Raw genomic sequence first — 12,295 nt, forward strand, 5'->3', positions numbered from 1 at the left:
AAGCATTTTATCTTTGCTCTCTGGTGGCAGTTGTTCTGTCACTCTGAAAGGAGTCCCTACGTGAAGTAAAAATTCACATTTACAGATGGGTGCTTGGAAAAAGGACTCTCCCTGACCGGTCCTACCTCCCAGAGTTAACCACAGCCGCACAGGCCTTCCAAAGTACATAACTAAGTTTAGAACCTCACAAATAAGTTTCTTTCCTAATGGCCTCCTGAGTTTCATCAGATTTGCCCTGGTTTCCTAAGCCTTTGGGCTGATAACTGTGTGTACGGCTCATGAAATATGTGCCTTATTTATTCTTTCCCGGGCCCACATTCATTCTTGGGAAGTGCTCAGTGACAATTATGGAGACCACAGCCCAGAGCCCTCCTGGACAGGATCAGCAGGCAGAGTCTTGGCCTGAGGGGAAAGGACTTCTGTGTGTAAATGACTGTAATTCCCATGATATTAATAGATTATATTTTCAGGGTCTATCTTCAGTGGCCCATTCTCTTTTATCTGTAGGAGATAATGGTTTTTAGAAAAGAACCTATCTGGATGTAACAATGAAGGTTACATTGACAAGAACAACAAATGGCTTGTTTATAAAAGTGTTGCTGGTTGTATGAATGTATCAATTCTGGCTAAGCTCGCAGTAAAGAATTTGGGGGACGCCTGCTGGTGGAGGAGTTGCCTGTTGATTGCTGAGTGAGGTCTCGAATAAGAGCTATGCGTGCCTTGTTGAGCTCTGGGCAGCTACTGCATCATTCTGGAATTTCCTTGCCTCTGTCAAGAGGCCTAAACAAACAGGATTGGATACCATTGCCTCTATTTTGTGACGGGTGTTTTGTGGGTTAACCCATAGCAGCAGGTCAATATGTCTGTTCCAGCTTTCGATTAAGCCTATCTCCAAAGTTAGTGGCTCTGATGCAAGCAAAGTAGTTGGTAGTGGTTTAGCTCTTTTGTGGAGCTGTGATTTCACCTGATGAAGTCTTAGAAATCTTAGGCAAGAACAATTTTGAATAATAGCTGGCATTGCATCACAAAGACCTGGATACATTACCTTACCTACAAACTTCCATTCACTTTCTACTAATAATACTTATTAGTAGAAAATAATACTTGGATATTAGACTTGGATAGATAGTAGACTTGGATAGCAGTCTGATGGACCGAAGACCAATTCTGAACCTGTTAAAAAGTTTGACATATTATAGCACATTGTAAATCTCACTCAAGAGAGCCGAGCTAGGCGAGGCTGTAATGCCCCTAGGCGGAGGAGAGGGAAATCGTTGGAGGCTTTTTATCCTACAGCTTTGCTAGAAAATCAGCCAGCTGATCTCTGAAAAGCCAGATTTTTTTTTTTTTTTTTTTTTTTGAGACAGAGTTTCACTCTTGTTACCCAGGCTGGAGTGCAATGGTGCAATCTCGGCTCACCTCCGCCTCCTAGGTTCAAGCAATTCTCCTGCCTCAGCCTCCTGAGTAGCTGGGATTACAGGCATGCGCCACCATGCCCAGCTAATTTTTTGTATTTTTAGTAGAGACAGGGTTTCACCATGTTGACCAGGATGGTCTCGATCTCTTGACCTCGTGATCCACCCGCCTCGGCCTCCCAAAGTGCTGGGATTACAGGCTTGAGCCACCGCGCCCGGCCAAAGCCAGATTTTTTAGTTGAAACTGACCTACATTCAACAAATGTACAAGCTAAAAGTTTGCATGGCTAGGCCCCAGCACAAAAGATTCAGAAAGCCCCATGTCCAAGAAGACTTGCATCATAAAGATGTCTAAATGGACCAGAGTCTTAATTTGATTCTTGACTTGATTTGGGTCATCTTTTTACCCAGCAAGGGGTACCACCAGGGAAAAAAAATAAGAGAAGTTAACTTTTAGGTATTCTCTCAGGATGACTCACTACAATTATTTCCCTTGATATGGGAAATGGAATTAGCTTCATGGGGATTAGATGGCTTCTGCAAGGTAAAGTTTGAAAAAGGAAGAAGAAGAAAAAGAAGAAGCCTTGGCAGGGTATAATGTCAGAATTCGAATATTCCTGGCTTGGTTTGTTGGCCTTGGAACAGGATGATCTGGACTGCAGTCCAGGAGCTCACTTCCTTGACAGTGGGACCTTGGCTCTCAGCCACTCCAAGCCATAGTTCCTCTATTGTAAAATGGGGAACATAGTGTATGTAGTCAAGATTGATGTGACATATAAACAAGGTCATGTCAGTGAATAATTTCGTATACCCCTGGCCATAGGAAAACCTACACTATTAGTAATTATTGTCACTGTTTTTTTGCATGTGTGTGAAAGTCATTAGGAAAATAATGCCCATCTGGCTCATTCTGAGTCTTCAGAAATGTTGACATGGACATCCACTTTTGCTGTTGTGCGCTAATGGCAGGAGCTGGCCTGGTTTCCTGCTGTGCCACATGCTGCTCTTGGGAAATGATGATGACAGGTACCAAGAGCACTGAGCTGGGCTCTCTTGCTCCCTTTGGTTGTCTTCACCCCAAAGCAATTCTGGGCTCATTCCATGATGATTTATATTATCCTGGTTTACTAGTGCACTACTTTGATTATCCTGACACAAATGTGCATAAATCATTAAGGCTTAAATTTTATTGAATTCAATATCTGTTAAAGGCAAAAAGTACTTGCTCCCAGAGAAACCAAGTTTCCAGTTTGCAAGAGGACTGTAAGATTCTGATTCTAATGTTGTGTGGTGTATGGGCTAAGAACAGCATAGGCTGATACCAAATGTAACTTGGCATTCATAGAAAACTGTTGATTACATATAGGAATGTATTATATGGCTTTCTGCTTTCTCTTCAGTGAAAATCAAATGACTACTCCAAAGACTGGATCAAAATTGTTACCATTATTTTCTGCTTGAAATACTCTTGACTCAAAAAGCAGTGATTTTTAATTTAAAACCCAAAGATGAAACTCTCAAATCTCCCATAAAATATATGTGATTAATCAGCAAACAAATTCCATATGAAGACATGTATTTCTGAAAAGACTGTTGTGACACCTCTTGTCACTCAACAGCATTTATATCATTTTTAGATTTTTTTTTTTTTTTTTTTTGAAACAAGGTTTTCCTCTGTCACCTAGACTGGAGTGTAGTACTGTGAGCATAGCTCACCATAACCTTGAACTGCTGGGCTCAAGCAATCCTCCCATTTCAGCCTCCTGAGTAGTTGGGACTACAGGCAAAAGCCACAATGCCCAGCTAATTTTTAGGTAGTTTTGATGTGGAGTTTTAAAAACTGTTCTGTGTTTGTTACAGCTTCACATATTTGGCGAGCATCTCTTTGAGTATAGTAGTAATTCATTTCTATTCAGATGGTTGGTAAGAATGTGTAAGACTCATAGATGGTTCCCTATCTGCTGAGTTCTTCAAATGTTAACTGAATGGTACTTTTAATGCCTTTCGTCCCAAAAGTGAAAATTGTACCCTGTGAGAAAAATCAAAGAGCAATGGGCCTTTCTACTCCATCGTAGCTGGGCACAGTGGCTCATACCTATAATCCCAACATTTTCTGAGGTGGAGGCAGGTGGATCACTTGAGGCCAGAGTTTGAGACCAGCCTGGGCAACATGATGAAACCTTGTCTCTACAAAAAATACAAAAATTAGCCAGACATGGTGGCACACGCCTATCATCCCAGCTACCTGAGAGGCTGAGGTGGAAGGACTGCTTAAGCCTAGGAGGTTGAGACTGCAGTGAGCCGTGATCATGCCACTGCCTTCTAGCCTGGGTGACAGAACAAGAACTTGTCTCGAACAAAAAAAGTCCACTGTGTTAATATTATAACTTCTTGATTAAATGCTGGGGACAACTACGGATATCTCCATAATAAATCTGCTCATATTAAGGAATTTCTTTTTTTAAACATAGCTTTATTTAAAAAACATATATATATATATATATATATATATATATATATATATATGTATTATTTTAGGTTCGGGGGTACATGTGCAAGTTTATTATATGGGTATATTGCATGATGCTGAGGTGTGGGCTTCTAATGATTCCCGTCACCTGAGTAGTGAACATAGTACCCAATAGGTAGTTTTTCAACCTTTGCCCCTCTTCCCCATCCCCTTTTGGAATCCCCAGTGTCTGTTGCTCCCACCTCTGTGTCCAAGTATACCCAATGTTTGGTTCCCACATATAAGTGAGAACATGCGGTATTTGGTTTTATGTTCCTGCGTTAATCTGCTTAGGATAATGGCCTTCAGCTGCATCCATATTGCTGCAAAAGCCATGATTTCATTCTTTTTTGTGGCCGCAAAATTTTATTTGAATACAAACATACATCCAAAGTATCTTAAATCCTTCTCATATATGTTGAATCATTTTTGTGTATGTTTAGTGGATCAAGTAGATGGTTTTAAAAGCATGACTGCAGAGTGAAGGCCAGTGTGTATGCAGAACCTGAAGGAGGGGTCCCCAGTGTACTTGCTGACCCAGGCAGGAGAGGTTTATCAGGTTTGGGGGATGAGGAATTCTGAGAGGGTGAGGCTCTGTTTTTCCATAGTAGAGCTTATCTACATCCAGTGGGACTTAGAGATCTTTTATAACTCCTGTTCATAAATACACCAAAAAAGAATGCCCTGAGACCACCCTGAGAGCTTGTGATGTACTTTCAGTGCTGATTGGAAGAGATGAGTTCACAGCACTTTTATTATCAAGGTACCATAATTGATTCAGCATGTTTCATTCATTTGGCCAAACCTTTCTGATATAATGCCCTTGCTGAAATGTACTAAGATAGAAATCATAGCTTTAAAATATGACTTCAAAGGGCTGGGCAGGTCTTAGAACATAGAAACTATTTTAAGTCAGGCTAAGCATATTAGTAATAAAAATCCACTCTTCGTTTACCAGACACATTTGGATGCTTGACATGAGCCAAAGATTGTGCCAAATACTAGAAATGTGAGGGTGGGTCTGGCTTGTCCTTTTCCAAGGGGCAGAAAAGTGGGGGCTGGTAGGTCCACCTCAAGGGACCACAGTAAAGCCTTCATGAACAGGTTATGCATTTCACCTTTGGCTTTAATTATTAAACATCAAAATATCTAATAATTAAGTCCACCCACCCACAGTGGCCATGTGTGTCATATCTATGACCTTTTAGTAACTGCAAGTTGGAGTCTGATCACCCTATGTGCATAGGAGTTGTCGGCCTTTATTAATTCTCTAGTACAACAGCTGGCACTAGAGTGACAGCATATATGTAGGTGTGTGTAGAGGTCTTATCATATCTGCACCCTCATGACAGTCTTGTCAGCCCAACTCTGCATTCTAGACATCTAAAGTCACACAGTGACTGGCAGCCCTGGCCTCAGGTTTCCCTCAGGCAGTCTCCTTGGGGCCCAGAGCACCTCTGCAGCAGGTTCCCACAGCGCCAGCCCAGGTTCCAGCCTCTGAACATAGCTGCCAGGCCACCAGGACAGCCTTCCTTCCACCTTCATCCTGATCAAACAGGCCCTCAGTCTCAGGCCCAGGAGACCAATGGCCAGCAACAGGGACCCCTGGCTCCCCAACTAACTGCAGACCCCCCACCCACCCTGTACCCACTGCTAACAGCACCTGGGAAACAGCCCCCACACTACCTTGATGGCCAGATCCTCTCCTCTTCTGACCTAAAAACTATGCTTAAAGGAGGTGGTGGAGCCTGACTTAGTGTTCCCACAGGTGGTGGAAAACCAGCAACTGTTCAGTGCCTTCAAGGCCTTGCTGGAGGACTTCCGCGCGGAGCTGCGGGAGGACGAGCGTGCCCGACTGCGGCTGCAGCAGCAATATGCCAACGACAAGGCAGCCTGGGACGTGGAGTGGGCCGTGCTCAAGTGCCGCCTGGAACAGGTACCACCCTCTGGGTCTTTCTCAATCCTGACCATGTGTCTCTACTGTCCAGGATATGTGGGGGGTGGGGGGCACAGAGAGATTCAGAACTATGGGCTCCTTGTACAGGAAAAATGAGAGGAGTGGCACTTATGTCTCTCCTTGAAGTGCAGAGGCCCCATTTTCCCTGATGTTCCCTCTCCCAAGTGTGCAGTACGGCCTCTACCACGCAGCAGTTTCAGAGCAGCATGGATTCTCCCATTCTGCATTAAACAAGCTTGTATTTAGCTCCATCAGAGGATGGCCAGGCTGAAACTGCCATCACGCTGAGCTGACATAACTCTAGACAGGGGCAAAGCAAAAGGAGATTGTGGTTTGGTTGTCTCTGAAAAAGGTAAATGCATCCTTTCAGTGAGATCTTTCAAAATATCTTTCTTTCTTTTTTTTTTTTTTTTTTGAGACGGAGTTTCGCTCTTGTTACCCGACTGGAGTGCAATGGCGCGATCTCGGCTCACCGCAACCTCCGCCTCCTGGGTTCAGGCAATTCTCCTGCCTCAGCCTCCTGAGTAGCTGGGACTACAGGCGCGCACCACCATGCCCAGCTAATTTTTGTATTTTTAGTAGAGACGGGGTTTCACCATGTTGACCGGGATGGTCTCGATCTCTTGACCTCGTGATCCACCCGCCTCGGCCTCCCAAAGTGCTGGGATTACAGGCTTGAGCCACCGCGACTTGGAGACCTTCCACTGCATGCCCAAGAATTCTAATCAATTTCAGTCTCCTTATTTATACCAAAGGAAACTGAGGCCAAGAAGAAACAGCTCATCTCAGATCACAGAGCCATTTAGCACTAGGGCAGGAAGAGAGCCCAGTTTCCTTGCCTCTACCACACACCACAGAGGGAGGCCCCCTCTGCGGTCTTACACCACAGCCATAGGAGTTAAGATCAGACATGAAAAGAAACATCCTTTCCTAAGGGTTTCTTCCTTGGAAACCATTGAAAGTCATGTGACTTCCTACACAGCATCTGCTGCTGAGAGTGTCTCTCAAGGTTTCTTCCAGCCCCTTGATCATGAGGAGGGAGGGAAAAATCTGTGTATCCTTGGTAATCTATTTCCTAGGCTCTATTTTGGGGCAAACCATAAAGTAAGTAAAATTTTATAGGAATTGGCCTGGTCATGAAAGGAAAAAAAATTGCCTGGAAAGGAGACTCCTGTCACGTGGTCTTGATAAAAGATGAAAACGGCTTGATGTGTTAAAAAAAAAAAAAACTCCACCTCTCCTGGTACCCACAAGTCCCCCTTCACTTCCACCTGGCCCCAGCAAGCAGTGGTGTTGGGCTGACAGCCCTGGGTGGGGCAGGGGCATGGGCACAGCCTTCCAGGCTTAGGCATCAAGTGAGGGAGCAGCTGGCCTGGTTGTGGCTCCTGCCTGCTGCCTGCAGGGGATTTGACCTAGATGTTCCATTTATCCTAGTCCCCAACCTGCAGCGTCAGCAGCGGAGGAGAAGTGACTAAGGACATTCTCTGATGAGCTGCCTTTAAACCTATTTTAAAAATATGTTTATGGGGAGAGCTAAATGTTTTTAAAGCCCAAACTGTAGCTAAAGAAGGGAGGTCTAATCTTTGATGCAAGCCAGTTCCAAATATTTCATCTTTGTTTTATAGGAATGTAGTATCCACCCACAGGTTTGCTACAAATAAACCTTCAGGGAGAGTCCCTAAATACCAAAAAATAAAGCTAGAACTTCAAACCCAAAAGCCAGGTGGTAATAGGTAAAGAGTTTATCTCTGCCCGAATCATTTAGGAAGTTTCTTAAACATTTGCAGCCCATGAAGCAATGAATATGGGATGATGCTAATCTGTTTGTAATAATCCCATATTTACCCTCTTCTACTTAAATACAAAACAGTTTAATTCTGCTACAAGTTAATACCTTTTTTCATTGGAGCCCACTTCCCAAGTCCATGATTCTTTCAGCAGACTCCTAAGTCATACCTTGTTCTAAATGTTGAAGATCCAGCAACAAATCAGATGTTTCTTGAAGGGGTTCTCAGTGTAGTGGGGAGACCCAGACAAGTGCTGTTATTTATAACAGCACGGAAAGTGCCCCACCAGGCTTGCACATGGGACTCTCGGGACAGAAGCATGCAAGGCACATACCTTGGCTTGAGAATTCAGGGAAGGCTGTGAAAGTCCTGTTGAGAAAAATCTCAAAGGATGGATAAGACCTGGTATCTGGAAAAGGAGAGAAAGGAACTTACAGACAAAAGGAGAGTGTCATGAAGAAAGGAGCATGGCTCATTTAAGAAGCTTAGGTATGAGAGGAAAAAAAAGTATTTAAGGAATTGATACTTTAATCCTGATTTTATTGTGAAAGTTTAGATTCCCTTTTTCAAAAGATTATTCTGCCTTGAAGATAGAGAATGGATTAGCAGCCATTAGAATTGAATGGATTAACCTGGGGTTAATGGTCTATAGACTGAAATCGGGGAATTGCCGAACTAGAATAGGAAAGAGATGCATCGTTATGGTCACTAACTTTCCACTAAAACTTAGCATGTCTTTCAGTTATAAACATAGGCAACAAGCCCAACAGAAATCACAGATGTTTTCAAAGAAAATGAAAGAATAAAAATTAATCACACATCTTTCCATTTCCCATGACAATTGTTGTAGGTATCCCAGAATTAACATTGAGGAGGGGACTTTTGGCTTCACCAGGCTGCCACCTGGGTTGAGGAACCCTGGGTTGCAGAGACTGGAGGTGAGAGGGGTGATTCTGAAATAAAGCAGCAGCCGTGGAGAAGGAGTGGAGGGCACACGCCTGAAAAAAAACAGAGCAAGCAGTGAGCACCCAGTCCTAGTGGCCGGGTTCATGAGGCATTGGAGCAACAAGCACCTCGCATGGCTCTCAGGTTTCCAGTGTGGGTGCCTGGGCGATGGGCCATCACCAAGACAAGAACATAGAGAGAGAACCAGTTGGGATGGAAAGGGAACAGGTTGGATTTGAGGTGTGTGTCATTACAGGCACTGGGACTTAAAAACGCCTGGGCAGAAGGCGTATAAACCTGAGCATGAATGAGGAGGTGGGAGGCAGGGCCATGGAGGACTCTCTAGGACTGCACAGAATGAGAGGAGCTCATAGAAGGAACTGAAATATTCATTTTCAAAAAGTTTGTAGAGAGAGAAGAGATTGGAAAGGAGCAGCCAGAGAAATTTGTGAAAATCCAGAGCAAATGCTGTCCCAGAAGCCAAAGGGAGAGATACCATGGCATTCCAAGTGGAGTTCAGCAGTGTCAGATGCTTTGAAGAGGACAGGACAGATGAGGGATAAAAAGTGTTGTTGAACTTGGCAGTGAGGAGGTCACTGGAAAACTTGACAAGAACAGTTGCCATCAGGATGTGGGGCAGAAGCACTGTGTGCTGTGCTGAGGGAAAGAAGTGAGTTTGGCGGTGATGGTAAAAGAAGGAGCACAGACAGTGCAGTAACAGGAGCCGCAGGGTCACGGGGAGTCTGCTCCAGTGAGACCTGACAGTGGAGGGACGTTGATGACACGAGGTCCCTACCTAGGTGGGGGGATTGGGCTCTAAGCATTGACTGTGACCACAAGAGGCCTGAGAAGTGTGGACACTGAGGAGTTTGTGGGCAGAAGGAATGTGCCTTGACAAAGCAGGTTAGCGGAGGTGATGTGAGGCCCGGGAAGGGGTACGCTGCATGAGGAGATTCTAAAGAGAGGATGTGTTGGTGGCTGGAAGCATCTACAGGTGGACAGATGTCCCTGTATGGGGCTCAGCGGCCTTCCACTCTGGGTTAAGTGGACTTCTGGCAGCTGTTTTGAACTGGGATTTTGTGGTGCCTGGTGCTTTTCTGGTAGTCTTCTGGTTAACACTGGAGGTTTGTTCCCCCTCTTTTGTTTCTGCATTCTTTCTACTTAAAAAAAGTTCTATTTTCCCCAAATTTACATTTTATAAATAATTGATCAAGAAGCATCGCCCCTGACCTGCATCCGTGGCTGTCATCTGCTTCCTCGGGCCTTTCCCTTCCCTAGTCACCTCTGCTTCGTCTCCAAGAAGGCCTGAGTTCCACTGAGATTCAGGGACAAAACTGTGTTCTCCCCACTTCATGAAGGGTTTGCCTTTATTACAGAGGTGAGATTCAGTATTAGCTCTCACCCACTGAGTCCCTCATGGGCAAGAACTTTCAGTTCAACTGAGCACCACCACTCAGCAACCTGATTGTCTTAGTCTGTTACTGTTGCTATAAAGGAATACCTGAGGCTGGGTAATTTATTTAAAAGTAAAGTTTTTTTGGCTCACAGTTCTGCAAGCTGCACAAGAAGCATGGTGCCAGCATCTGCTGCTAGAGAGGGCCAGGCTGCTTCCACTCACAGCAACAGGCAAAGGGGAGCCGATGATGTGTGCAGATCACATGGCAAGAAAGAAAGTGCAGGTGGGCGGAGGTGCCAGGCTCTTTTAAACAACCAGCACTTAAGGAAATAATAGAGGGCGACTTACTCACTCCCCAGCCCAAGGCATGAATCTATTCATGAAAAGTCCACCCCCATGACCCAGACACCTCCCACTAAGCCCCACCTACATTGAGGATCACATTTCAACTTGAAGTTTGGGAGACAAACATCTAAACTACAGCACTGATACAGACATCTTTCTAAATATAATAATACTGGCTGATTTAAGTCGTTAATCTTTTTTTTTTAATATGGTCTCATGAAAGTTAAAAGAATCTGTTTAGACATGGGTAATCAACTATTAATTATTTTAGTGGGCCTTTAAGTAACTCATTTTAAGAAAGTGAATTGAACTCTACATATGAATAATGGTTACTGACTTACCATGTCCCTTATGCAAGTCCTTAAAGCACTGAGCTGCCATTTCTTCACAAATAAACTGGGAATGAGGATACCTATACTTACAGGATTACAATAAAGACCAAGTGAGGCAATCTATGTGAAAGGCCTTTCTTTAAAAAGTATACAGTTTGTTAAAATTGTGCACTTAATAAAATATAAAAGATTGCTTATGAGGATAAAAGCAAGGCAGTGAACAGCAGGCTGTTGTGCAGTTGTAGTGTTTGCCCTAGGGCTTATAATATACGTTTTTAATTAATCAGAGTCTACCTTGAAATCGTATGAGACTACTCCTCATGCTGCCTGAGGAAATGACAACAGTATATTCTCAGTTCCTTGCCATTCTCTGTGCTATTGCTGTCATAGTTTACTTCTACATATTCCATAAACACACAACACATTGTAACAATTTTTGCTTTAGATAATCAAATATTAAAAAGCAATTAAAACAGAAATAATAAGTTTTATCTTTACATATATGTCATTTCCAGTGTTCATTTCTGTATAGATCAATGTGCCTGTTGGTATATTCCTTCTGTCTAAAGAACTTCCTTTTTCATTTCCTGAAGTGCAGATTTGTTGGCAATGTTTTTTTGTTTGTTTTTGTTTGTTTGTTTGTTTTTTCAGTTTTTTTTTTTTTGAAAAGTGTTTTCCTCCATTTTTGAAAGATACCATTTCTAGGTACAGAATTCTATCTGGGTTGAGATCTTTTTTGTTGCAGCACTTTAAATGCCACTCTGTCATCTTCTGACTTGCCAAGTTTCTGATGAGAAATCTTCTTGAATTCTCATCTTTGTGCCTCTTTGACATGTGTCATTTTTCCTTGTCTTTAAGGTTTCCTCACTGGTTTTCATACGTTCGAATATATAAGATGTAGAATCTTGTTTGGTTTTGATATTTAACCTCCTGGGTATTTGACAAATATTTGTTGAAAACTATTGGCTTCCATCACTGTCCCATCCCTAGGTTCCATATAGGAGCTAAGGATACAGGGATGGACATGGTACCTACCCTCAAGGAGTTAACACAGAAGTACAGGCAAGAGATGGTGGTGACTTAGACTAGGAAAGTGGAGCAGGGAAACTGGCCATGGGAAGCTCAGTTTACTCACTGCTTAACGCTCTGTGTGGCTATCTGTGTCAAATGCTATTCACTAGGACTTTAAAAATAAAATTTATTTATACTCAGTATTGGTCAAATCTTGGTTTAAACATGATTCCAGGGATCACATGTAAATGTGCTGAGACTTCATCCTTGAATGCAAGACTTGTCACAGCGGAAATTCCTGTCTTTTCTCCTTGACAGCTGGAAGAGAAGACTGAGAACAAGTTGGGAGAACTATGCTCCTCCACTGAGAGCAAGGGGGCCTTGAAGAAGGAGAGAGAGGTGCACCAGAAGCTCCTGGCTGACAGTCACAGCCTGGTCATGGACCTGCGCTGGCAGATCCATCACAGCGAGAAGAACTGGAACCGGGAAAAGGTGGAACTTCTAGACCGCCTGGACAGAGATCGCCAAGAGTGGGAGCGGCAGAAAAAGGAACTCTTGTGGAGGATAGAGGAGGTAAGGAGGCGCCCCAGGCCCTGGA

At 43.6% G+C, this 12,295-nt stretch overlaps 1 protein-coding gene across 13 annotated transcripts in view; it reads left to right on the forward strand.

The window, feature by feature from the left end:
* The window catches only part of MTCL1 (microtubule crosslinking factor 1), a 134,063-nt gene that overhangs the window by 102,349 nt on the left and 19,419 nt on the right, over window positions 1-12,295 (forward strand). For 12 of the 13 annotated variants that reach the window (XM_032293352.1, XM_032293355.1, XM_032293349.1 and 9 more), the window contains 2 exons: window positions 5,693-5,860; window positions 12,016-12,270. In XM_032293352.1, the coding sequence (XP_032149243.1) occupies window positions 5,693-5,860; window positions 12,016-12,270 (423 nt within the window). The remainder of the gene's footprint in view (window positions 1-5,692; window positions 5,861-12,015; window positions 12,271-12,295) is intronic. The other variant, XM_032293354.1, reaches the window with a different exon arrangement.

This window comes from Sapajus apella, unplaced genomic scaffold (genome assembly GCF_009761245.1).
Source record: "Sapajus apella isolate SASKATOON/1434 unplaced genomic scaffold, GSC_monkey_1.0 scaffold29, whole genome shotgun sequence".
Classification (NCBI taxonomy): Eukaryota; Metazoa; Chordata; class Mammalia; order Primates; family Cebidae; genus Sapajus; species Sapajus apella.